The sequence below is a fragment of the Ascaphus truei genome, chromosome 3 (genome assembly GCF_040206685.1).
Source record: "Ascaphus truei isolate aAscTru1 chromosome 3, aAscTru1.hap1, whole genome shotgun sequence".
NCBI lineage: Eukaryota > Metazoa > Chordata > Amphibia > Anura > Ascaphidae > Ascaphus > Ascaphus truei.
In genome coordinates this window covers 48,270,497-48,297,561 of record NC_134485.1, presented here as the reverse complement: position 1 = coordinate 48,297,561, position 27,065 = coordinate 48,270,497, and the positions used below count along the sequence as shown (strand labels likewise).

The following is a 27,065-nucleotide window of genomic DNA, read 5'->3' as shown; positions in this document are numbered from 1 at the left end:
AAACCGGAGATACCGGTAGTACCTTAATTTTACCTGACGTACAGGCATGATTTGCTGGTACGCAAGTAGAATTACACCGGGGCTGCCTAGTTTTCCCAAGACTCCTGCTTTTCGAGCATCCAGCACAGTTATGAGTCTCTTCAAAGTCCACCATGTATTAAAATGTGTTTCAATGTGTTATACATTTATTATTAGGCTCTATGTAGCTTGCCCAGGTGACCAGTTACAGTGCCAGCAAGTCTACATAGGGTCCGTAGTTCAAAGGGGAGAGGATGTCCAGAGGTGTGAAAGCACTTTGGTGAGTGAGAAAAGGCGAATGGCAAGGTCCATTCTCCTAGACATCCTGCTCCTAGCCAAAGTTCCTTTCTCTGTCCGCCGAGTGTGCTGCTGGCTTCTGTCGGCTCTAGGGTTTCTCTGTCTGTCTCCCCTTATTGCTCCTGTACTCTGTCCTTATAGTTTCATGTTTCCTGTTCCTCCCTTGCCTTTGTTTTGTATGTTCAGACTCCTTATGCCCATGCTTCTATTTTGTTTCTGTTCCTGTTCCATGTGGAGTCATGTACTTGTTAAAGGCCCTCACTAGTTATCTGGCTTGTCCCCGTTTGTTCCCTGGTCTCAGTTCCTGCTCCCCTGCCCTGGTCCTGCCTTCCTGCCACCGAACCCTGCTTGTGACCCCAAAAATCCTTGCCTGCTCCCCACTGTTAAGGCCTCCAAGGTCCTACCCGCTCCAGGAGTCTTCCCCCTTGACAGACGGATTGAGGGGAGATATTGTTAATTTGACGGACCTTTGCGATGGATAAAAGTGGGCCAGCTTGTGAGCTGTGCATTAACCGTTGACATATGTTGTTCACGTGCTCATTGGTGGGCCGTACGTGATCAAGTCCGATACCTGAGAACTGCCCCAAGCATTTCACTGTCGGGCCATGAGACTACTAGGACTGATGTCTGCCTCAATAGAAACCGTGTCGTGGGTGTAACCCTTCTGGACCCAGAGTTTTGCAGAGTACAGCGAGTAGCACACCGGTCACCGGTGGGAGCAGGAGGAGATCCCAGCATGCTTCGTGGTTGACACTACACATGTAGGAAGAAGGGCTGTGACTCTTTCCATGCTTTTTGATTCTGATGTTCATGTGCCAGGCAACCAGCTGACGCAGCCGTTGGTAGAAAAATAAATTGTACAGAATGCCAGCATGCTGGCACTTTTCAGAAGTATTTGTGTCATTTTAGGAGACGTCTGTGTTATCCAGGGTGTTCTTGATTCTGGGTTTGTAAATCAGGCTTACTATATTTACTGTGTATCCCATTCAGGAGTACCAGAAGCTTGCTAAATATATTTAGGTATTGTATATGAGGAATACCTTGTTTTGAAGGGTGTTTTATGTGTACATAACATGAGAAATAAGGTTTTGGGGCATTGGTATAGTGTTATCAAGTTGTTGCTTCATTAAAAGAAAACATTTTCTACTGTATGTATGTACTAAATTGTATATAGGATGGCTACAACTTGCAATATACTTTTTGTGCAAAGGGTGATACCTTTTTTTTATTAATCCCTTATATTAGTTCTACAATTTGTCTTTGTTTTTTTTTCTTCTTGTTTTCATTTTCTTTTATATTCAAGGTTTCACAAATGTCCTTTCTTTTCTTGTATTCTAATTGTGTATTATTCACTGAAATGGTATTTGAGGCTAAGGGCTAAGAGCTATAAATCTCTACTGACCAATGCATTTATCTAGAGTTCTAAAGTGATAAACTGTTAAAAGTGGCTGCTTGAGGCAGCAGATAGACTGCCACAGTTTAAATCTAAAGCAACTTTTTTTTTTTTTTTTGCACACTGTATAGCAATAATAAACTAGATCTAAAGTCCTTATTATATGGGTGCTTGAGGCTATGAGTAACCTTGCACAGGTACATCTTGCTACTTAAGTCAACAGATATATGGTGCTTTAACCTTGCAAATCTCTTTCAAAATGTTAATCGACTGCATACAAAACACAAGTTAGAGGTTGTAAAAGTTAGAACAGAAACATACTTTTTATGTTAGATTTTATCATTAATAAAAATAAAATAACACTTTACATTGTCAGATACTGCTCACCAACTCCCATGTTGATGAATTAAAGCGGCACTCCAGCCTACCTAATCTCTTCCCCTCCCTCAATTTTTTATTTATTTTTTTCAAATAGGAACCAGGGCTCCCCAGAACTGAACTGTGTGATTTTCAGCACTGGGGGACTCCCTGCTTCATGAGAAACTTACCTGTAAAGATAACGGTGTTACTTCCTGGATGACGTCGCGGCTTCCTATTGGCCCATGTAACATGGGAGATTTAAGCCGCCATTTTTCATTTTTTTTTTATCCCTGCTGTGAACTTAACGCCGGTACCTTCACATGTAAGTATCCTGGGGATTCCCATAGCATAGCATGTTTCAGCTCTGGGGCCCCCTGTTTCCCATCCTGTAAAAAACAAACGTGATTTAACTAACTATAGGGATCTTATTGGTTCCATTAAAAGCTGGACCGGAGCATCTCGGGGTGCTATAGTTTCTGGGCGGCCGCAAAAAAATCCCTGGGTGAGCCCAAAAAACAAAACACTAGAAGACACTTCTGAATATCTGAAAAAATTCATGTAATGGTGGAAGAGCAGGGGAGGGGGAAGGGGAAAAGGTGATATGTTTTATTCTTCTGTGTACATATCCTACCACAGTGATGTTGCGATGAAGCCATCACGCTAGGCAATGCCATATGTGCGCTGATGTCACAGCGCGCACATCCTTGGCAATTGGCAGGATTGTGTTCGGAGCACTTGTGGGTGACGGTGGAGCCTTGACAAAGGCTGTATTATTAGGCTGAAATGTTGGTATTTCATTACTATAATCTTCATTGAATCAAGTCAGTGGAACCCTCCTCTTGATGATTGTAGAAGAGGGGGTGGATGTGGCGGGCAGCACAGTCTGTATTTGCATAGGGCGGCAAAACACGTGGCACCAGCTCTGTTTAAAAGTAGCATATTTTAGTCCCCTCTAGGGCAAAGAAAATGGCAGCTTAAATCTCCCTTGTTATGTGGGCCAATAGGAAATCAAAGCATCTTTTGTTGCGAATTTCAGATTTTTGCCTGTGTGAAGCCGCAGATTTACATACCGGGCAGTATCAGTGCTACATTTATCAGCAAGGATCTCCAAAAACCTGAGTCACGGCATCTGAAAATTGCACTGTTCAGCTTCGGGGGTCCCTTGGTTAAAAATAAAGAGGGTGAAGGAGGAACTGCTGCTTTGATCCCTTTTTCTCTCTTTCTTTTGTTAATCGATCAGTGTGTGGTGTGTGTAACCTAAGGTACGGGGGGAAAGAAGGTTGTTGTATTTCGGATAACTGCTTGTTAATTGCTGTAAGATAACCCTATGCAAGACCAACACCTGGTAATCTACTGCCTTGTCATATACATTGCAAGTTTTAAATGTTTGTCTTGTAAGTGAGCATTTGTCTTATTAATTGGAGCGTGCACTTCTCATTTTTGGTGTGTGGGTGGAAAGGGGCTTATGAAGTGTGGGGAGGGGAATGGACGGGTTATGGAGTGTGGGGAGGAGGAATGGGGAGAGAGGGAGGTCTCGTAAAGCTGCCAACATGTAGGGCCCGGGTTGAAATTCTGGTCCTTTGGCCCTGTGAAAGCTGTCAGTGGCCCTGTCTGTTTCTGCCATGTTAATTTCAACCTTACTGTAAGTCACTGACTTCTGTTATATTTTTGTGTGCATGTATATACACATCTATCCAACATCTTTGCTCTGTTAACGTTGAATAATGCAAGAAATAACGCAGTAACATTAAGGAGATAATGTGTTGCCATTGTTTTCAATGACACTCATGACAAAATGGGCAACTTTTGCAGAAATAATGCAGTATAATTAAACACATCACATTAACTGGTGTAATGTTTGTGAAGAGGGAATAGGAGAAAATTGGGTGTCCTTCTGTACACTTGTCTGGCAGTCGCAATTTCCTGATCATTAGAGTATGTTGCATTATTGTTACATTTTACGTTTGTATTTTCTTTTCTAGGTTGTAATCCGTAGTAAATGTGGAGAGATGCTGTACCGTATATCACCCTGGGCAAAATATGTGGTCCAGGAAGATAAGAATGTGGTATATGACTGGGTGCATTGGGAACCCGTACAGCCTTATAAAGTAAGATTCCTTACTTTTTTATACATTGCATTATATTGTACATTTCTAAACATTCTATGTACACTAAAATATTCATAAATTCGAAACAATCCAAGTAACCTTTATATATTAACATAATGGCAGTACTACAGTATACATTGTTATGCAAGTAAGGATGTGTATTTATTTTTTGTATAAAGCTTGCTTGCAAACCTTTATTGAAGCCAGTCACACACATTTTGGTATTTTTCATGATATTGTGCAGAATTTTACAAGCCACAGAGTGTATGTTTACTGTATGTTGTAAAACCTACCCATTGACCAATTTAAAGAGACTTGGGAGGTATTTATCTCATCTCACATTCAATTATATCACAACATACAAACCTACCCACAATTAAGAACTTTAAAAAAAAAAAACTACAAGAATTCAGCATTATCGTACGAAGAAAATAGTGCGGTTATTTTTTACATAACTAATATTTATATAGCTGACGTAATAGTGAGTCAACTCATCTTCTATGTGCAGTAATTTGTGGGTAACAAGCAGAACTGGATATAGCAAAAAATGATATGGCTACGCTAAGGACTTATTGCTGTCATTAGTTTTAAATTGTTGGGCCCTTATCACCCTATCTAATTTTCATAATTTATTTTTATTATACTTAATTTATTATTATTTTAACTTGATGAAGTAATTGTAGTGTGGTACTATTTAAACTTTTGTATGTGAAACTCTGATTCTCTTTCAATCTCCCTTGTTGCTGTTAAGTCCTTGAAGTTTTTTGTTGTTTTTTTCCTCCAGCACAAACATGGACATCCAAAGAAGCCAAAAAGCATACGGATCTATGAATCTCATGTGGGAATTGCTTCACCAGAAGGAAAAGTCGCTACATATAAAAACTTTACATGCAATGTTTTGCCAAAAATAAAGGATCTTGGTAAGTTATATTAGCTTTTGGGGAACCCATAGCTGTTACAAAATTGTCCAAAAAGTTGCCGGCCTCGAACATTGCTAATTAATTTGAAGACACAGAAGCAAACCATTTGTTTTTGGTATTTTTTATGGTAATTAGGTGAAAGGTATTATGGGTAGGCTAGTTGCTGCTAGCAAAGAAAAACCAAGGTGGCACTCTACGCCATCAGTGAAAATAATCAATATTAATAGTGAATAAATCTTAAATAACAAGTGAATAATATATATGCAATCCAGGGCTAGATAAATGACAACCCCCGGAACCAGTGCAGATGTGAATATAAATGTGATGAGGTGCACAAAAGGAAAAATAGGAAATAAATGCTATACTCCTCCACTCTGACCCTTGAGTAGAGATAAGTTCCTGTTATCGTTTTTTAGTTGCTGCTAGAAGCTGCTGATGTCACTGTTGTATAAAACGTTTATTGTGTACTGTATACAGTTGTGTGACACAGGCGTCTGGACTGGTTGCTTACTATTGCCTTTGCCCTTTAAGACGTAGCTTGGCACAAGAAATGTGAATGTTAAATTGGCCATAAAGCCAATAATGTTGACCTGCTGTTTTAAGGGAGCAAAGTATTTAAAAATAATTCACAGATCAACATTTGAAAATCAACAATTTCAAGATAATTAAATATCTGTAATTGAAGCACTTTGATGTTCATTGCTGCTTAGCATTGTTAGCCATACTGGCCAACTATTGAACTCCAGTTTATGCACGCCAGAACACACAGGCCTCGCTTCTACCAATTTTGAATACAAGTGGAATTCTGAGGAGAGAGATTGTGAAAAGGATCTTCGGGGAAGTACAATATTCTCCCTAGATGAGCAGTGGGAGTGTGGCGTGACGCCTTTTATCTGAGGCGCCATGCAGTGTGGCACAACAACCCAAAAATATGTTACAGGGGATGTGATCATAGAGGGTACATTTTTACATGTGTGGGGAATATAGAAATGTAGCAAACGGTTTATTGCACAATATTATGTTACTGCTGACATGAGTTATAACGCACAGTTTCTGGCTCCTCCATTGGAACAAATGGAGCTGCGAGTAAGAACTACTCAATTTATACTGACGGTGATGTCCGGCTACGGTCGCTGGAAAAATCAAATTGAGATGACTTCCAGCGATCGCGACAAAGCTGTTGCTCCGTCGCGCTTATTATAAGCGCATGCGACGGCGGCAATGCATTTGTTTAGACGCCATGTCGACCGACACTATAAGCGCAGCCTAACACTGTTGTGCACGTTACTGTGCGATAATGAAAGTAATAACACCTCCAGAATATCTGTACCCTAAAGTTAGCAGACTCTGAAGGAAACTATTTCAGATTGGTACAAACATCTTACCAGAAGTAAAATACTTGTTGGGAGGGATGATAAGTTCCCTAACAAAGATTTCTTTGGCATTGTGCTGTGCAATAGCAGTTTCATGGGAAAGAGTCATCACCTTTCATGTTATGTTTGGGATAGAATTTGGCAAATGAACCAGTTTACAGTCTATGTTAAAGGAGCAATCCAAGGTGTTTTTATTTAATTTTTTTAAATACAGGACTAAAGCAAGAGGTCTCCAGTGCTGAACCCCGTAAATTTCAGCTCCAGGGACCCTCTGCTTCCAGAAATACTTGCCTCCTAATGGGGTGCCGGTATCTCCTGCAGTTTAAAGCTCCCTCATCACATGGGCCAATAGGAAGCCGCACCAGGAACATCACGGCTTTCTAATCGCCTGTATGTCGGTGGGAGCTTTAAAAAAAAAAAAAAAGCAACCATAATGTGAACCCTGGAGTGGCTACTGGTACCCACTACGGAGGTAAGTATCTCCGTAAGCAGGAGGGTCCCTGGAGCTGAAATGAAAGGGGGTTTAGCTCTGCAGACCCCCTGCTTCAATCCCGATTTAAAAACTGGAAATAAAACCTGCATGAATTGCCTCTTTAAAGGTCATGTTCTGCGTTTTAAGAGCTTGGTTAAACGATTCTAAATAGTGGTCTTTAATATTATCTTAATCAAAATGAAAAAAATTCTCCAATGATAAAACCATTCTGGTGCTACAGTATGTGGGTCTGGTTGCTTAACCTACCTTTTTATAGGCCTATATACATTTTATTGATGTGTGTGTGTGTGTATATATAGAGTTTGTGGGTTGGTAAGTTGTTTACTTTATGATATACACAGTAATTACTGCTACAGTGTATCTGCAGACCTGTAATCATTTTCTATGTTTATTATTTTGTTGGCTCTGGCTTCTATTTATTGGGGCATATATAGAAGTACATGCACACCGCTGGTAGGTGCTGGAGGGGGGTACTTATCTGCCGGTGCGCTGTGTCCAGGGAGGTCCAGACATCCCAAAAGTACTTGAGCAAGGAAATGGAAGCAGGCACACGCTCTTTCTGAAAGTGCAGTTTATTGTGCCACCAAAGGTCCAACGTTTCGGCAATAGATTGCCTTTATCAAGGAGAGGGCTACAGAACATACTAAACATACCACTATTTATACACAAATGGGTACTCACCCCTCCACGATAATTGCTGCCTGTTCCCGGATGTCGACTCCCCTAACGTGACGTCAGAGCGCCAGCGCGTCGTGGCGTGATGACGTCATGCGTCACCAGGGGAGGATCTCGGGGTTCCACGAGGAGACAGCCTCCCTGATGATCCTGCAGGATGCTGGACATTCAGGGAGCAGCCCCCTGACGTCAGGGAGCAGCTCTGATGTCACATTGGGGGCGTCGACATCCGGGAACAGGCAGCCGGGATCGTTGAGGGGTGAGTACCCATTTGGGTATAAATAGTGGTATGTTTAGTATGTTCTGTAGCCCTCTCCTTGATAAAGGCAATCTATTGCCGAAACGTTGGACCTTTGGTGGCACAATAAACTGCACCTTTAGAAAGATTGTGTGCCTGCTTCCATTTCCTTGTTCTATTTATTGGGGACCAGGCCTACATTTCTAAAGCTACCAACTACAAAGCTACAGATCAGAACCAACACTAATACAATTGTAGCCCGTGTCACTTGTTTTAAATATCTGGGCATATGGTTTGACTCCCATTTAACGTTTGGGTTGCAGCAGTGGTGTAGCTATACATGTGCGGGCCCATTGGCAATTTTTTTTCAGGGCCCCTTTATGAGTGAACATATTCTGTAGAATAACAGTGTGTTGGCGGCCCTGCGAGCCCGCCCCTCTTTTACACCTCCTCTATTCACCCCCTCTCCTCATGTATTTCTCTCCCCCCCTCTTACTTCCCCTCCCTCACTACCCCCTTTTTTCCTCTCCATCTCTTTCCCCCTGACCCCTTTTCGGCTATCAGTCAGTAACCCCGCCCCACCCCTTCCACACTCAATCCAGCTCCCTCAATTCTCCCCTCCTCACATTCATTTTTCCCTCCACTCCTTGAACGCGCGCGCGCACACACAAATTCCCCCCCCCCCCCCCCCCCCCCCCCCCACACACACACACACACACACACACACACACACACACACACACACACACACACACACACATACACACACACACACACACACACACACACACACACAATTCCCCCTCTACAATACAGTACCCACCCCCCCTCACAATACACAACTTAGAATAACCACCTACACGCACACTACAATAACCCCCCCCCCCACAAGTGGTTGTGTACAGTGTACTGCACCGTAACCTCTTCTTTTAATACAGTTAACTGGAGACAACTGTGTAAAGAATGCAAACTATTTTAAAAATGCTCTCATAAAAAAAATTATCACGTGTTACCTCAATTGCTTGCACTGAGGCATACTGACACAGTGAATCACAAATAGCACACTGACAGAGCAAACTAACTGAAAAATTTACGCACAAACACACACGGCATACTGACAGACTGAAACACACAAAGCAAATTGACACACATGCACAACAAACTGACACACAAACACACACACACACACACCATACCTTCCCACAGTAGCACATAGTAACGCCTTCCCCTGATGTCATGGAGAGCAAGGGTGGGTAAAGCTCTGCAGCTCTCTGCCTCAGTTCCACCCACAGCCTCTGCTGTCTGCTCTCTCGGCAACTCTCCCCCCTACCCCAGCTGCTGCTCACAGCTCCCGATCCAGCTTCCATGTAGTGCTGTGAGCATACTTCACCGCCAGGAGTGGGCCTGACAGCAATTTGTTGTTAAGGAGCCTAGAGGAGAAAGGTGGACCTGACTTCTGTGGTCATCAGCTAGACGGCTGGGCCACATGTCCTGGCTCTTCTCCCCCCACCCCCCACCCTCCACCCCCGTCGGTAGCCCTGAGCGGGCCCCCCAAGAGCATGGGCCCCCGGGCTTTGCCTGGGCTTTAGCTACGCCCCTGGGTTGCACATTGATAACCTGACATCCATACTAGGGGTTCTTTATAGGAACAAATCCTCCCTGCTCCTGCTGGTTAGAAAGCGCATTGCACAACAGATCCTAATGCAGTTATAGACTATGGGGACATGGTATGTGGTATAGTAGCCCAACCCCCCCATAGCAAACTAGACACCCTCTACATCCCAATATGCCGCTTTGTCCTCCAATGTAACTACAACACACATCACTGCAAAATGCTCAGAACTAGTTTGGCAATCACTTGAGTCTATGCGCAAAATGTATTTTCCTGTCTTGCCTTCAAATTCTTTAAGTTAGCTACCCGCCTATCTGAATAGGTTCCTCACCCCTACCAAACGCAGGTCTTATCACCTGAGATCTGACTCCAAAAGACTTCACGGTCCCAAGGTTCAACAAATAATCAGACTAATCCTTCTCTTAACGTGCACCTCACAACTAAAACAATCTACCTGAGACCAACAAAGCCATCACTAGTCTTAAATTCTTTCAAAACTAAAGCTGTCTCACATTTTAATCTGGTCTGTAACTGTTGCATACGCCTATAACATTATCTTTAACTGTTCACACAATGTCTTTAAATATAATGTATGACCCTGTTTATTTAATGTAACATGTATTGTCATCATAACTATGTTCCCAGGACATACTTGAAAGAGGGTAACTCTCAATTTATTACTTCATGGTAAAACATTGTATCCCCCTTTTTTCCCCTGTACTTCACATTATAAATTACTGTTAAAGGAAAAAAAAAAAAATTTAAATCCTTAAATTACCTGGAAGACATTGGCAGATCTGATACTGTATCAATAATGCTTAATATCAACTCCTATTTAATTTTAGGAATTAAAATAATCAGGCATCACAGCCCAGCTAAAAAAAAGTGCTACAAAAAAGTAACTTATGTTAACACATCAGTTAAAAAGGGGAAACAAAGCTAAGATTTCAGGGGGGAAAAATGACTAGGATTTCTTAGTCTGCTCATGTGAACCTGAAGGTTATTCTTTACTGATATTAATCACTGCCTGTTTGTTTGAAGGAGCATCTCTTTACGGACATTAAAGTTTTGCATAAGAGGGATTTGTTCTACCTTCTAGTTTCATCACGTGACTGTTTTCCTTTTAGGTTCCTTCATTTCATATCACAGAGTTAACAGTTTAACGAAGTGACAGAAATGGAGGGAAAAAAAGTTTTCTTGGTTTCTTCTGCTCAAAGTGATTGATTGCAAATTACTTTTATGTTTGTTCTTTTTGAGAGCTTCCTTCAGGGAATGGAATGTGATAAGAAATATGTAATGATTAAAGATATGAGTACAGTGCGTTTGAAATGTATTTACAAAAGGCTGTAGTTAAGCACAGGGTATAGTACAAACAATCAATTACTTCCTGCTAGCTTTCATGATCCATATTGTAAATATCAAATGTGCAAGTGAAGTTCAGGGCACGCAGATGGGCATAGTTAACATTCACAAGTCAAATTAAGTTTGTATTTGCATATCACTTTATGCTTAATAAAATAGAAAAATATCATATTTTTGATATGTGCCTAGATTGAAAAAATGACCTTCACATCATTTATCAGAAGACTATTAAAATATTAAGCCAGACTTAATTCCACACTTGGACTGCTGGTTGCACTGTAATGTTGAATATAAGATTTAGCACAAATTAACCAAGATCTACTATAGTAATGTTTTCAAGAGTATTGTGGAGAAAAATGTTAAAATGCATTTTATTTATCAGGATATAACTGCATTCAAATGATGGCTGTCATGGAACATGCATACTATGCAAGTTTTGGTTATCAGGTCACCAGTTTCTTTGCAGCGTCAAGGTAAGAATTGCCAATATTTGTTGTATATTATTTTAGAATAATATTAAAGAAAGGTTTAACTTTTGAAGTTTCTTGAATAAGCACCTAATTGAGAAATATGAGAATGTGTCTATTTTATATGCCAGGCCCACAGAGATTTGTTGGGAGATTTTTTTTGTTTTTTTCCCCCACATAATTGAATATTTGTTTTTGTTTTTAAAACTAGTCGTACAATTAAACAATATCGAAATGTACAATTTGGTAAGAAAGATATGTAAAAGTTAACAAACTAGGAAACCAACCAAATTCAGATACTGTAGTTCCCAGTTTGCCCAGTATCATTACCCAAAATACCATGGCCCATATGGTCTAGGAGGAGGTTGGGACAAAAAAAAAAAGCAATATTACTGTACAACAAATGAATGAAACTTGGAAATCTAATTTTGTGCCATATATATTAAATATTACATTACAAGAAAAAGTATAGAAAAATATATATTTGATAGCGACTTGTTTCTTGACATCTGCAGTGATGGATTACATTTTTACGCTTTGATTTTAATATTCTGACAGTCGCTATGGGACTCCTGATGAGCTGAAGGAATTGGTTGATGTTGCGCATTCTATGGGTATTCTAGTTCTACTTGATGTTGTGCATAGCCATGCATCAAAAAATAGCGAGGATGGCCTGAACCAGTTTGATGGAACCAACTCCTGCTTCTTCCATGATGGTTCTAGAGGAAGCCATGACCTTTGGGATAGTAGACTTTTTGACTACTCAAAGTAGGTGCTCTTGTATTTTTGTTGATTTTATGTTCTCCGGTAATATACTGTAGCAAATAATATAGTAAAATATTTTCAGATGTTTGCAATGAACTTCTATACATTAGCTATTTTAGTACTTCTGCCTATGTGAGAGGTTCCATTGGCAACATTATGTATTACAAAGCACACACATCCTGGTATGCAATACCAAGTGAAATGTACATACACCAAACTGTTGTAGAGCCTTTGAACTGTTGCTGCTTTCTGGCTTTTCTTGCCCTCACTGTTGTTGATGCCAGTGGTTATAGTCATCTGTGTGTTTTTATTTATTTCATTATTTGATTATTTAAAAAAAACAAAAAAACAATATTGACTAAATCCTAGGAGTTTGTATTGTTAAATTGATTGCCTACAAAAGGAAAACATGAACTTGTGAATCCTTTTTGCCAACAATTAAAAACCCCTTGATTTTTCAATTATGTTCTCTTTTGTACAGTGTGTCAGAGAATACAAAGAATGAGCATTTACTTGCATGACTAAAATTACGACATACTTTGATTTTAATGGTAAAAGCTGTCGTATATGACACAATATGCGGTCTGTTAAAGTATTGGTAACATCTGTAGAGTAAATATTTGCCCATCCTGTATGAAAATACTACATGAAGATGCATTAAGTGTTATTAATCGACTGTTATTAGTTTTTTACGTTGTCTGGTTTAAGAAATAAAAATAAAAAATGCTTGTATATCTTCTGTTGTCACATATAATTAGGTTGGTCACTCATCTTTATAATAATTTGTGGATCTTCATCTTTTCTCCTACAAATGTTCCAGCAACATATTTCTGCCTGTTCTTATTAAAACATCAGTTACTGTATTTCTAGACGATAATAGACTTTACCGTTAACAATGGTGTTCCATTCGATTGGTATGATTCGATTTGTAAAATTAGCAATCATAACTACTACTCCCTAATTCTCCAATTAGCTAAATTATTCTGCGCACTCCAGCGAGATGTCTTGTATGATTCCTTGTTTTGCCAAAATCCACAAACTATATACTGTATGCTCTGTGTCAACGTTTTTATTTAAATCGTATGGTATTTCAGATTGCATTGTTCATTGCAAATGTGAATATATTAAGGTGCAAACTCATATAGTCTTGATAGTAGTGACAGTCTAAAAATATAAGTGCAAATCATTGTGCACAAATCAGTTGCAGCCAAACACTAGTAGTATCCAAACTGCACAAGGTAATAGTGGAAACCATGTTGTCTGTGGCGCAAACTGATAATGGTGAGTTGGTCAGCCAATGAGGGCGAACCGCTCACTGCCACGCCCCCCGGTCGCTGTCTAACACTTGTCTAACACTATATAAGCAAAAATCGCTGCTACAACGGCGACAGATGACATCACACCGTCGCCGTAGTAAGGACTATAGGCGCGGCCTAATATGCATGGGTAAAAAGCTGATCCATTTTATGCAACTTGAAAATTGTTTGAAAATTATTTTAATGCATCTAATCTGTTAAGACTTCATATGTTTGAAACTTTGTGCTGATGTTAAAAAGAACAAAACGGTCATTAAAGGGCAGTCTAGTTCACTTTCCGGTCCAGCACTTTAGAAGGGGGAATCAAGTGATGACATCACAGCTTCCTACTGGCCCACAGAGTGCGGGAAGCGCACAGACAACGTTCTGATGCAAAGTATTACACCAAACTGCAGGAGGATCCAACAAAAAAATATACATGAGAACTCAACAGGATCATTCAAACACTCCCGATCCACACGAGAACAAATTCTGGACCTGATACCAGCTAACACAAAACCTGGCACATTCTACATGCTCCCTAAAATTCACAAAGAGGGTAACCTTGGGCGCCCTATTAACTCTGGATCTGGCACACTGACTGAGAATATTTCTGGCTGGGTGGAAGGCATTCCAAAACCACTTGCCAGGAGCACACCCAGCTATATCCAGGACACCACCGACCTGCTAAGCTAACTTAATGCCATTGGCCCCCTCCCAACGGGAACACTACTAGCTACCATGGATGTAGAATCACTTTTCACAAACATCCCCCACAAAGATGGGATTTCAGCCTGTAGATACTTTCTGGGACTGCAGGAGCCACTCACAGAGAACAGTGACTAAGTGCATCGAATTTATTCTGATCCATAACTACTTCACATTTTTAAATGACACATACAGTACATCCAGACAACCGGGACCGCTATGGGCACTCGGATGGCGCCACAGTAAGCCAATCTGTTCTGCGCAAAACTGGAAAGTGACTTTCCACCTGTCACTTGAAACCCCTTACATACCTTCGGTACATCAATGATATCCTCCTGATTTGGACCTCTTGTGAACAGGACCTCATACAGTTCCATGAGAACTTCAGTACGTTCCACCCGACCATCAACCTCAAAGTCGCCCATTTCCCGGACAAAGTATATTTCTTAGACACCACCATTACTATAAAGAACAACCAACTACAGACTTCTGTGTACCGTAAACCTACAGACAGAGCCAGCTATTTGAGGGACAACAGCTTTCACCTGACACACACTACTGTAAGCATGCAGCCATCAACAGTCAAGCCATATGATGCAACTGGATATGCTCCGACACAGCAGACACAGGCCAGCGGATTACAGCCTTGAGATTGGATTTTATAAACCGTGGATATAACCACAGAATTGTAGACCAGCAAATCCACAAAGCCATCAGAATACAAAGATGTGATCTCCTTGAATACAGACAGAAAGAGACAAGCGACAGGGTACCTTTTGGTGGTCACTTATAACCCACACATAGAAGCCCTACGCAAGATCGCCAGGGAACTACAACCCATTCTCCAGGAAGATACAAAACTGCAAGAGGTCTTCCCTGAAACACCCTTATTATCATAAAGACAACCTCATAATCTCAAGAAAATTATGGTGAGGAGTAAAGTATTCAACAGTACAACTGAATGCGGAACAAGACCATGCAAGGACGCAAGATGCAAAACCTGCGCAATGCTCCACACAGCGGACACAATAGAAATGCCACACAGTAATCTGGAGTACAAAATGAGAGGATGGTTCACCTGTTCCTCCAGCAATGTCGTGTACCTCATCATGTGCATGAAATGCCCAGGGGGCTGCTACTACATAGGTGAGACGGGACAGGGGCTAAACAAGAGCATGAATCTGCATCACACTTGGAACAAGAGCCATTTCTGTCGGCAAACGTTTCTCTGACTGGCCACAAGATGCACGAACTGAAGGTGGCCATACTCAAAGGTAATCTTAGAACACCGAAAGAGAGACGGTTGCATGAATATAAATGTATGCAACTGTTCAGGACACTTAGTGGTGGCCTAAACCGAGACCGCTGTTTCATGAGTCACTACTGACACGAGAACTCTCTTCCCATGAGTGCTAAAGGCCATGTCTATACATACTGCGCTATATGAATGCACACACAGCTGTTTTACACACAAATATACAATGTAATTCCATCCCTATATACCAATAGGGAGCACGTAGTATCCACACACACTTATAGTATTGCAACACCCTCTTACATTTCTACACCTACCCACACCATTGGTATACACTTCCACTTCACACACACCTTTTGTAGAGGGCTGTATACACTGTGGGTGCCTTTATACATTTATATACAAATACACACACTCTTACATAACTAACATTCAGGGACCATTTAGCACCTCAAGTCATAAAAAGCATTCAGTACGGGGGCGGGGAGGGATAGGTTTCAGTCCCAGATAACATTCAAAGATGCACTGTTTTTAAGTTAAACCTTTCTTGCTTTATCCAGTGTAACACTGCCGGAAGATTAGTGTACCTCAAAAGCTCGCACAAATAAAAGCATTTGCTTAGCCACGGAATGGTATCGTCTATTCGTTTTTGATTATTAAGCTGAGCTAACACGGTACGTGTGTGTGTGTGTGTGTATATATATATATATATATATATATATATATATATATATTATATATATATATATATATATATATATATATATATATATATATATATATATATATATATATATGTGTGTGTGTGTATATATATCTCTATCTCTCTCTATCTCTCTCTATGTCGCTCTATCTCTCATAAAAAATATATTAAACTATTGAAATACATTTGTTTTTACCTGAATTATCTGACTCGTGTGTCTTCCACATGAGTGCTGGGGATATCTAATATTTTTTACTAGTAAATAGTTCAAATATTGATGTCTGATATGATACATACAGTTAGGTCCAGAAATATTTGGACACTGATACAAGTTTTGGTATTTCGGCTGTGTACCAAAATAAATTTAAGTTACAGTTAAATAATGAATATGGGCTTAAAGTGCAGTCTATCAGCTTTAATTTGAGGGTGTTCACATCTAAATTGGAGGAAGGGTTTAGGAATTACATCTCTTTAATATGTAGCCCCCTCTTTTTCAAGGGACCAAAAGTAATTGGACAATTGACTCAATCTATTTCATGGACAGGTGTGGGCTATTCCTTTATTTTAAAATCAATTAAGCAGGTAAAAGGTCTGGAGTTTATTCCAGGTTGTGGCATTCACATTTGGAAGCTGTAGCTTTGAACCCACAACAAGCGGTCAAAGGAGCTCTCAATGCAAGTGAAACAGGGCAATCTTAGGCTGCAAAAAAAAAAAATCCATCAGAAAGATAGCAGATCATTAGGAGTGGCCAAATCAACCGTTTGGTACATTCTGAGAAAAAAAGAACACGCTGGTGAGCTCGGCAACACAAAAAGGCCCGGACGTCCACAGAAGACAACAGTGGTGGATGATCGTAGGATCCTTTCCATAGTAAAGAACAACCCCTTCACAACATCCAGCTAAGTGAAGAACACTCTCCAGGAGGTAGGCATATCATTATCCAAGTCTACCATACAGAGAAGACTTCACAAGAGCAAATACAGAGGGTTCACCACAAGGTACAAACCATTCATAAGCCTCAAGAATAGAAATGCCAGATTAGGCTTTGCCAAACAATATCTAAAAAAAAGCCAGCCCATTTCACTTGCTGAAGACAAAACTTAAGGCAGAAAGACCCACGAACAAACAACATCTGAAGACAGCTGCAGTAAAGGCCTGGCAAAGCATCACAAAGGAGGAAACCCAGCTTTTGGTGATGTCCATGTGTTCCAGACTTCAAGCAGTCATTGCCTGCAAAGGATTCTCGACAAAGTATTAAAAATGAACATTTTATTTATGATTGTGTTAATTTGTCCAATTACATTTGAGCCCCTGAATTAAGGGGACTGTGTATGAAAATGGTTGCAGTTCCTAAATGTTTCATACAATATTTTTGTTCAACCCCTTGAATTAAAGCTGAAAGTCTTCACTTCTATTGCATCTCGGTTGTTTCATTTCAAATCTATTGTGGTGGCGTACAGAGCTAAAATTATGAAAATTGTGTCTGTCAAATTATTTCCGGACCTAACTGTATTTGTTGGAGGGATGGGGTTTGAAGAGTGCTTATTGCAGTAAATTGTCCTTGTAAAGTTTGGATCCTGTTAATGTTTTCAGTAATCTCTACGGTACAAACTCCCTGTAATGGCTAGCTCAACTTAAACTTATTATTAGTGACCCTCTACAATTCAATGTACATGTAACACCTGTGGAATGGTTAAATGCATTGAATTGTAGCATGAATTAACGTTTTGTGGTCAGTCAGGTTGCAAAATAGTTTAGTTCCTAAATGTTTGCGAAGATTATGAATTGTCACATCGAGAAAATCAATGGATTTAGTCGCAGTAGGCGGTAAATTTGATCTGGCAGGTAATTCACACTGTTCGTAATACTGTCTGTCTCCTCTCCAAATAAGAAAATATGTGGTCAAGTGACCATCTAGTGAAAAACGGAAAGTGAATCCCTGCGCTTCTGCCTAATGGGTTAACAATATACTGTATGTGAAATAAATATATATACATGATGTGCAAATCTATGAGATAAAGGAGACTTTTAGTTACATCCTTTGATCAAATAATGCCTAAGCCTGCCACCAAACGCCAAGGTAAGTCTCATAGGCAGGTCCCTACACTGACTGCAACTAATGATATGTTAAAATGCCCCAAATGGGGTTAAAATGTCCAAGCATGTGCTTATATATCTAGTGCAGTTAAAACTGGTTAATACCAGTGAGAGCACTTACATGTGAAGTGAATGGTGGTAATCCAGGGACCATACTGAGATAATACCTAGAAAAGGGACGGGTTAGTCTCCCACAAGTTGCTTATATACTGTATGCACTTGCAGGCAATTAGGCCAAATATATTTACACCTTAATAGTGGGGCCTCCATAGGAGCGTGCAGCTAAGAATTAAAATCAAATATATGATCATCCATGTAAGGAGCATGCAGCTAGGCGAAAAAATTGGCCATACAATAGTGAAAAACGGAAAGTGAATCCCTGCGCTTCTGCCTAATGGATTAACAATATATGTGAAATAAGTGACCATCTAGAACAGGGGCGCACAATCTTTGTTTTTTTTTTTTTTCTTTTGTTTTTTCTCTGCCCCCTTACCTGCTCTCCTTCGTTGTGCGCCCCCGCCCCCCTCCTTACCTCACACGACTTCATCTGATGTCAAGTTACCAAGGCAACCGCGACATCACATGACCCCGCTGCGTCATTTAATGCCGCATTGCCACGCGTTCTGAAGCCGGCTGAATCCCGGTAAGTACAGGTTGCAGAGGCCGCGCGCGGTCCCCCGGCATTTAAGTTAAATACCTTTGGGAAGAGCGCTGGACCTCTGCAACCGCCCGCGCCCCCCACCCCCCAAAAAAAAAATCTCACGCCCCCGGCCCCAGTTTGCGCACCGCTGTTCTGGAATAGTCGACTCCTATACAAAGGGGATAACACCATGCTTTCATTTTTTTTATTACATACACGTGTTTGCATATGACAGGGCACAGTTATACTCCATTGCTGTACCTGAGTTCTGAAAGTAAAATGCATCTTTAAATGTAATGTGTGTGTGTATTTAAGACTAGAAGGTGCACTAAATAGTAAATTACCTAAAATGACAGGTGGCTTACAATTGAATAAAACTGAAAGCTGATATACAGCTATGTAAAGCCTATGAAATAAAGAATACAGTACATTTCTCACCTCCTCTCTCCTCTTCCTGTATTGGCAAGTCAAATGAAGGTTAGAAATTGCTTATAGATTTTTTTTTTCCCCCTCCTGAATAGCTGCATAATGTCTTTTGGTGTTGGTTAATAGGGTCCAGAAAATTCTAGTTGTATTTTCTGATTAGTGCTCTGATTTATTATACCATAATATGTGATAGTTTTATAGTTAATAGCATGCTGATCTGTCCTCTAAATTCTATGGTACTGAGAGATTATGTGCTAAATTATTGATCAGTATTTTTTTTTCTACATTCTGTCTCTCTGGATATCCCATTGTAATTCCATTTACCTCTGCATTTTGGCTAGAACAAAATAGTTGACTGATTTCACTGTGTGCCTTTTTTTTAAATCCATTTCTTGACACTGAAGAAATGTGTAAATCCTAGTAAAATGCTGCCGTTGTGGAGCATTTCATTTTGTCAGATGTCTTTTATAAGATCTCGTATGAGAATCCCATTAATTACATTGCTGCTCTTTATGTATTTAATGAAAACATCAATCTGTGTCTCTTTTATTTCAGTCATTTAGTTTTCATAAAACCTGTTGTGATCTTCCAACCTCCAAGTGATCCCTTGGATCTAAAAACCCAATAAAGACCTAACCTCCACAATATAGAAATCCTGTCTTTTTGTTGGCTATCCCAGCACCCATTGACCATTTTGGGTGTTTTTACTTCTAATTGCAAGTAACTTGAAAGATATATGTGCTGTCTTGAGTCTACCTAAGATTTTGTGAGTCATTCCAAGAGAGTTGACCAGTCTGGCATGTTTCTGCAGGATATACACAACGAGCCAGTGGAAGACGTGGCCATTGCCTTGAATTAGCCGCATGCGAAAAGGGGCAGTGTTAACGTGCTATATCACCCGCGGGAATGTACCAGCAAGGGCAATGATGTCGGCTACATTTGTAGGTCTTGAAGGCCCAGCTAATACTTTGTGCACCACTCGTTTCCCTGAATGCACCAGTCTTATCAATGTTCTGTGCTCTACACTACTCGTAGGCCAATATTCTGTATGATTCACAATGTTGAAGAATAATTGTCTCCATTTAAATGAATTGGAATGGAGTCTTCTCCCGCACATGGAAATGGCTTCACAGGATACTGAATAAGGTTCATAAATGTCCTTATTAAGAAAGCAAAATACATATGCTGCACGCCAAACTTAGAATAAAAAAATGATGGTTACCGGTGCTCCTGATCCCAAGGAAAACCTGTCAGCGATCCAAATTCTGATATAATGAAAAGGGAATCATGGCACTACAGATTTGCTTCAAAAGAAGGAATTTATTGAACCATAAATTATGACGTTTTGACTGCTACATCGACCTTTCTCAAGGGAAGTGGCATGAAGCAAATCGATAGTGCCTTGATTCGCTTATTAAGAAAGCACCCCCTTTTAGCATTTATAGTAACGTAATCTCAAATGGAATAACACGAGTCATTAACAATGTTGAAACACATTTTTTTTTTAAAATACATTCAAGGGTTGTTGAAATCATAAAATATGGGGGAGGGGGGAGAAATCAAAGAATTGAATATGTAACCTTTGTTACAAGAATTTAGCCACTTGGTATTTTATTTTCAGATTGCTTTGTACAGTAGCACTTTACTTTAGGTGTGTACTGCAGCAGAATTTTGAAGAAACCCCCCTCTGCTCCTCAGCTGCTCCCCCTCCCTGCTTCTCATACTCCTAGTCAGACCCCCCCCCCTCAGGGGGCTAATGCAGTGTGCATGTGTGGAGGGGTAATTTTTAGTGTGTGTGGGTGGGGAGGTTATTGTAGTGTGTGTGTGGGTTGTGGTTATTGTAGTGTGCAGGTCGTTTTTCTAACTTGTGTATTGTGGGGGGGTCTGTATTGTAAGGGGGAGGGTAGGATTGAGGGATCTGGATTGTGTGGAGGGGGGTTTCTGAGTGATAGTGGAGGGAGGGCAAGTGAGAGGAAAAAGGGGGGAGTGAGGGAGGGGCTATATGGGGTGGGGAGAGAAATACGTGAAGTGTAAAAGAGGAGGGGCTTGCAGTGCCGCCAACACGCTGGGGGGGGGAGGGTGTTAAGGCAATGGAAACTCCTGAATCTACAGATTATGTTTAGTCATGATGGGTACCTGAAAAAAATGTTTCCATGGGGCCGGCACATGTCTAGCTACGCCACTGCTAGGCAAGAGGCCAGAAGGCAGAGCTTTGGTAAAAAGGGCATACTAATATTCACAGTCTCAAATACTTAATGTACTGTAGTTATGAGAGTTGAACAAAAGAAAACACCCCTTTGATTCACATAAATTGCTGTAAAGTGCTTTGTGGCTTGGTACCATTCAGTATATATGTATTGTCCAGTAAGAAAAAAAAAAAAGCAAAACAGTGCACTGCCAGGGAGCCAGGTGGTGTAAATAAAAAAGGTCTATTTATTCAGCAATACTTCACAAAAAACATACCCCCCAGGGGGTGAAACAGTACCTCTTACGCATTTCGGACCATGGGGGTCCTTTATCAAGGAGTCCGTCTACCAGTCCGGTTTATTATTCAAGATAGACATTTTGGAAATGTCCACCGACTTTGGAGCACCCATTCCACCCTATACCCTTATAGGCAGTGTTCGACAAACCTATACATTTGCTCGCCCCGGGCGAGTGGATTTAACATCGTGGCGAGCTCCTATTGGCCCAAGCAGCATACGTTTGGTACTAGGTGGCGAGTAGATTTTTTTGTGTGGCGAGTAGATTTTTTGGTGATTTGTCAACCACTGCTTATAGGTATTGTCAATTACTGACATCCAGATAATTTTGTTTGGTAATGCTGTAATCTGCAAACTTCCTCTTAATGTGAAGAGGTAATGTCTTCTTGTTCGAAAACAAAAAGCTATAACCTCTCAGATTTATTTTTCTTAAGCACAACTTTGCTTCTACTCAGTATCTTCTCATTTAAATTTTATCCAGCCAAAAATGAGAACATTAAGTGAATCTACGAAACCATGTCATATGACGCATGATAATTGGTTATTTATATTTGACAAATGCTGCTGTGATGTCATGGGCTAATTCACTGCTGTACAGTATCTGCCATAGTGCGTGCAGGAAAGCAATAATTGCTTCCCTGTTTGGAAGTAAATAGATATTTTTCAATTCTTTCTTTGTCATGCAACCATTTTTGTAGTGATAACTGTTGGTAATCGGCTTTCTAAACTTTTTATATATATCTTGCTTACAAAATTTTAAAATGCAGGGAGAGATGCATTAACGTGTTTAAACTCCACCCATTTTATCAGCAGGAAGAGAGACTTAAGGGTCTGTTCTATTACAGCCTTTCAGGTGTTCTGTCTGAGAATAGCCAACAGAGATTCCCTAATTATGGAAGGGAGCACGGCTGGAGCCAGTCCATGCAGAAAGCAAACCACCTGAAATTAATAAACACACACTGCCCCTGTAAAGTCAGAACCCAAATCCAAAAAGTGTGTGTGTATATATATATACATATACATACTGTATATATACGTCAGAGTGCTACTAGGATTGTGATCTTCTGTATAGAACAAAAGACAAAGAGGCCTAGTGCTACATCTAACCTGACATATTATATAATTAAATACTGTATTGCTTCTCATAAGCAAGTGTCATTTTGTTCAATTTTTGGCCAATGTATTTTGAGCCTCTTTTTCATAACCTCTTTAAGGCTGCGTCCCCGCTAGCGCTGAGCGGGTGGCGCTTGCGGCGGTTACTTACATATATAGATATATGTAAGTCCCCGCTCACGCTGTGCACACTTTAACATTGGGAATCTAGATATGTATGTACAGTATGTCTTTATTTATATAGCACCATTAATGTACAGTGCTTCACAGTAATAATACACACGACAATTATTTAAATAACATAATACAAATAACAGATCATGGGAATAAGTGCTTCAGACATAAAAGTAACATTTAGGAAAAGGAGTCACTGCTCCCGAAGAGCTTACAATCCAATTGGTAAGTAGGAAGAACATACAGAGACAGTAGGAGGGCATTCTGGTAAGAACGTCTGCAAGGGGCCAAGCTTTATGTATCCAGTGTATAGCATTAGCCACGGAGCTACTCGTATGCTTCGTTAAGCAGGTGTGTTTTAAGGTGGGTCTTAAAGGTGGATAGAGAGGGTGCTTGTCAGATATTGAGGGGAAGGGCATTCCAGAGGTGTGGGGCAGTCAGTGAGAGGTTTAAAGCAGTAGAGGGCTTTAGATACAAAGGTGGTAGAGAGAAATAAATCCTTAAGCGGAACGCAAGAGTTGGGATGGTGCCTACAGTAGCGAGAAATTAGGGTTGAGATGTAAGGAGGGACAGAAGAGAGTAAAGCTTTAAAAGAGAGGAGGAGAATTGAGTGTGAGATGCGGGATTTGATAGAAAGCCAGGAGAGGTATTTCAGCAGGGGAGACGCTGAGACTGATTTAGGAAAGAGTAGAGTGATTCTGGCAGCAGCGTTTAGGATAGATCAGGCCTGCACAACTCCAGTCCTCAAGGGCCGCAAACAGGCCAGGTTTTCAGGATATCCCTACTTCAGCACAGCTGGCTCAATTAGTGGCTCAGTCATAATGAGCCACTAATTGAGGCAGCTGTGCTTAAGTTGGGATATCCTGAAAACCTGGCCTGTTTGCGGCCCTCGAGGACTGGAGTTGTGCAGGCCTGGGATAGATTGTAGGGGAGACAGGTGAGAGGCAGGAAAGCCGAACAGAAGGAGGTTACAGTAATCAAGGCGGCAGAGAATGAGGGCCTGTGTCAGAGTTTTAGCAGTTGATCAACAGAGGAAAGTGCGTATCTTTGTAATATTGCGGAGAAAAAAGCGACAGGTTTTAGATACGTTTTGAATGTGAGAGAGGAGGAGTAGAGTGTGACCTCTAGGCAGCATGCTTGCGCTTCTGGGTGTATGACAGAACTTCCAACAGTAATGTCGAAAGAGGTAGTGGGGCCAGGTTTGGGATGAAATATGAGGAGCTCTGTTTTTGACATGTTAAGTTTAAAGTCGATGGAGGGCCATCCAGGATGATATCACAGAAAGACATTCCGAAACTGTAAGGAATCAGTTCCTGGTTTTGGATGGAGCTCAATCTTGCAGAGTTGGTGAGCTCTTACACAGATTTTCCCTTGGTTTTGCAAGCACTATCACCTGTGCTTGCAATCACTGCAACTCTGCCTCTCTGCTCTGGCATTGGAGGAATTCCCACACACCCCTGTCCTGGGATTGGCTTTCTGCCCTTCTTATACTGGCCTTTCTCTGTGACTCATTGCTGAGCATAACCCAAGTTTCACTTGGATGTAACTTTGTTTGCCACAAGCTACTTTGCCTTAGTTTTGCCTTGTTCATGAGATCTACTCTGCATTCACCAGAGGCAGAGGTCTGCTATTTGGTTCTTGTACTGAAGCACTGGATCCCCTGTGCTAGCGTTGCCTTGTTCCTGAGACTTCCTGCATTCACCCCAAGCAGAGGTTGCTTCCTGTTACCTGTGCTGAAGCGCTGGATTCCCAGTGCCAGCCTTGCCTTGTTCCTATGACCTGCATTCTCCCTTCGCAGGGACCTTATGGGCCGCACCTCGCGCAGAGGCCATTCCTGCGCTTCAGCTCCTATGCTGAAGCGGTGTGCACCTGACTTCCTGTTGTCGAACCCCAGCCTGGACATCGACTATTTTTTATCAAGTTATAAATAAAATTAATTGTATACTGTTTAGGGTGCATTCTAGTGCAGCAACAGGATTCTCTCTTTCCCCAGTAAATACTATTAATTTAAAAACGTTCTACTGTAAATTGAAATGATGCATCATTTTTCCCTTTGTGTACTTACCAGTATACAGTACATGTTGCTCTTTGCCAGCACTCAAAAATTCCGGGATCAACAAAATAAAAAATGTTTTGATTTGGTCTTCTCTCAATGGAACGACTTGTGGGCAGATTCACGAAGGTCTGTTACGGATTAACGCACCCAAATGGGCATTAACTGCACTTGACTTTGAATGGTAACACATCTTGATGATTTCCCTCTCAAGGAATTTGTGCTCTTGGAGACCTAGTGATTCAGTTAGTTACGTTTACAAAAATAGGGGAAAAAAATGAGGCAGTAGTATTGCAACTTCAATAACTTTTCTGTGTTTGTGACAACCGTACCGCGTATATTCAAGTTGTGATACCCGTTGGAAGTCTCAAACTATTTTCTGGAGAGCAGGTTTAGCTAAATTAGAGGAGTCTCTTGATCTGATGAACAGTATTGCGGTTGAAAGCATGTCTTCAAAATACAGTCTGTTAGTATAAATAAAGAATGCATTGCCTACTATTGAAGTACACTCCTGTTCGCACAATTGCAAAAGGGCTAACACAGCTATCAGCACATGTATCATGATTCCCTCTACAAAATATGAATTCCCATTTGATACAAGTATACTGCAAGAGTACATTATAAACCCCAGTAGAATGTAATACAATCCACTAACAGGTAAACAGTGCAGCAGTGTTATCCCTGCTGCTTTTCCATTTCTATTTATTATAATAACTGCAATCTGCACAGTACAACAATTCAGAATGCAGTCAAATGATTGCCTCCTGCCATCTCTGTTTACTAAATCCATGGGATTCTTATACACTTAATTTGCTGGTGTAGCATTTAAGTGGCTGAATGTATAGTATAACAGAATATGATGGTAACATGAGTAGCATGTTAAAATATCCTTTGTGTGTGCTTATCTTGTATTATGGAGCACATGCATTTTCTAACGGGAGCATGAAATAGTTTAACTTTTCAAAGTGCTAGACTACTTATTTTAATTTTCTATTGGTGAGAATATCTTTCTGCTAGTGTGTGTGTGTGTGTGTGTGTGTGTGTGTGTATATATATGTATATGTATATATATATATATACATATATATATATATATATATATATATACATATATATATATATATTATATATGTATATTATATATGTATATTGATATAAATGAATAGACCACGCCTGTTAAGGTGACCACCCGAATCGTGATCTCCCAAAAACCAACAAGCACCCAAAAAATGCCCTGGTTAGCACAGATGACTGTAAATAAACACCATAACATGCAATAAATCAGTGTGGTAGTGACGGCTATAATGGTGGATAATTATTGTGAGATATGACTATGTTGCATAATATATGAAAAAATAAAACATATAAAAAACAATATTGAAAAATATATAAAATATAAAAATATGTGAAAAATGACCAAAAAATAATAATGGTATAATGTCATGTAACCCAGTGATGGGTAAACCTTGTATGGATGGTTATAGGGTCCGGGCAACTTCTTCCTTGGGGTCAACAACCTCCCAACAAATACTTATTAGAAAAACAAGAAGAGGAAAAGCACCCAATCCTTGTGTAAAATCCAAATACAAAGTTTTAATAACATGAAACAAGACAATTGCACACTCACAATTTGCCACTGAATAAAAAGCGTTGTATGGGCAAGCCCATCCGCCAACATGTAACCAGATCGCTGTCCGTTTGCTCCGTCGCACTGTGTTTTCCTGTAAGACCTCACTGCTGCTGATGTCACCTTGTAAGTGTCTCTCCGGCAACCCAAGATTGCAGCCTGTGGTTCCTATCAAACACGGTCTGTATTGAGAGCGACTCGGAGAACTTCCTTTCCTGTCTGGCGTCTGAACTACTCCAACCACGTGACCTTACGCTTTTCTTCCGGCACAGCGGATTTCATAAGGATTCTCACCCCTGATGAAAGCCGGAAGAAACGCGTAGGGCTTGCCCATACAATGCTTTTTATTCAGTAGCATATTGTGAGTGTGCAATTGTCTTGGTTCATGTTATTAAAACTTTGTATTTGGA

General features: G+C 40.6%; 1 protein-coding gene across 1 annotated transcript in view; it reads left to right on the top strand.

Moving 5' to 3' along the window:
- Positions 1 to 27,065, top strand: part of GBE1 (1,4-alpha-glucan branching enzyme 1) — a 259,599-nt gene that overhangs the window by 100,886 nt on the left and 131,648 nt on the right. The window contains exons 4-7 of the mRNA XM_075593996.1: positions 4,051 to 4,176; positions 4,961 to 5,096; positions 11,232 to 11,322; positions 11,875 to 12,084. Of these exons, the coding sequence (XP_075450111.1) occupies positions 4,051 to 4,176; positions 4,961 to 5,096; positions 11,232 to 11,322; positions 11,875 to 12,084 (563 nt within the window). The remainder of the gene's footprint in view (positions 1 to 4,050; positions 4,177 to 4,960; positions 5,097 to 11,231; positions 11,323 to 11,874; positions 12,085 to 27,065) is intronic.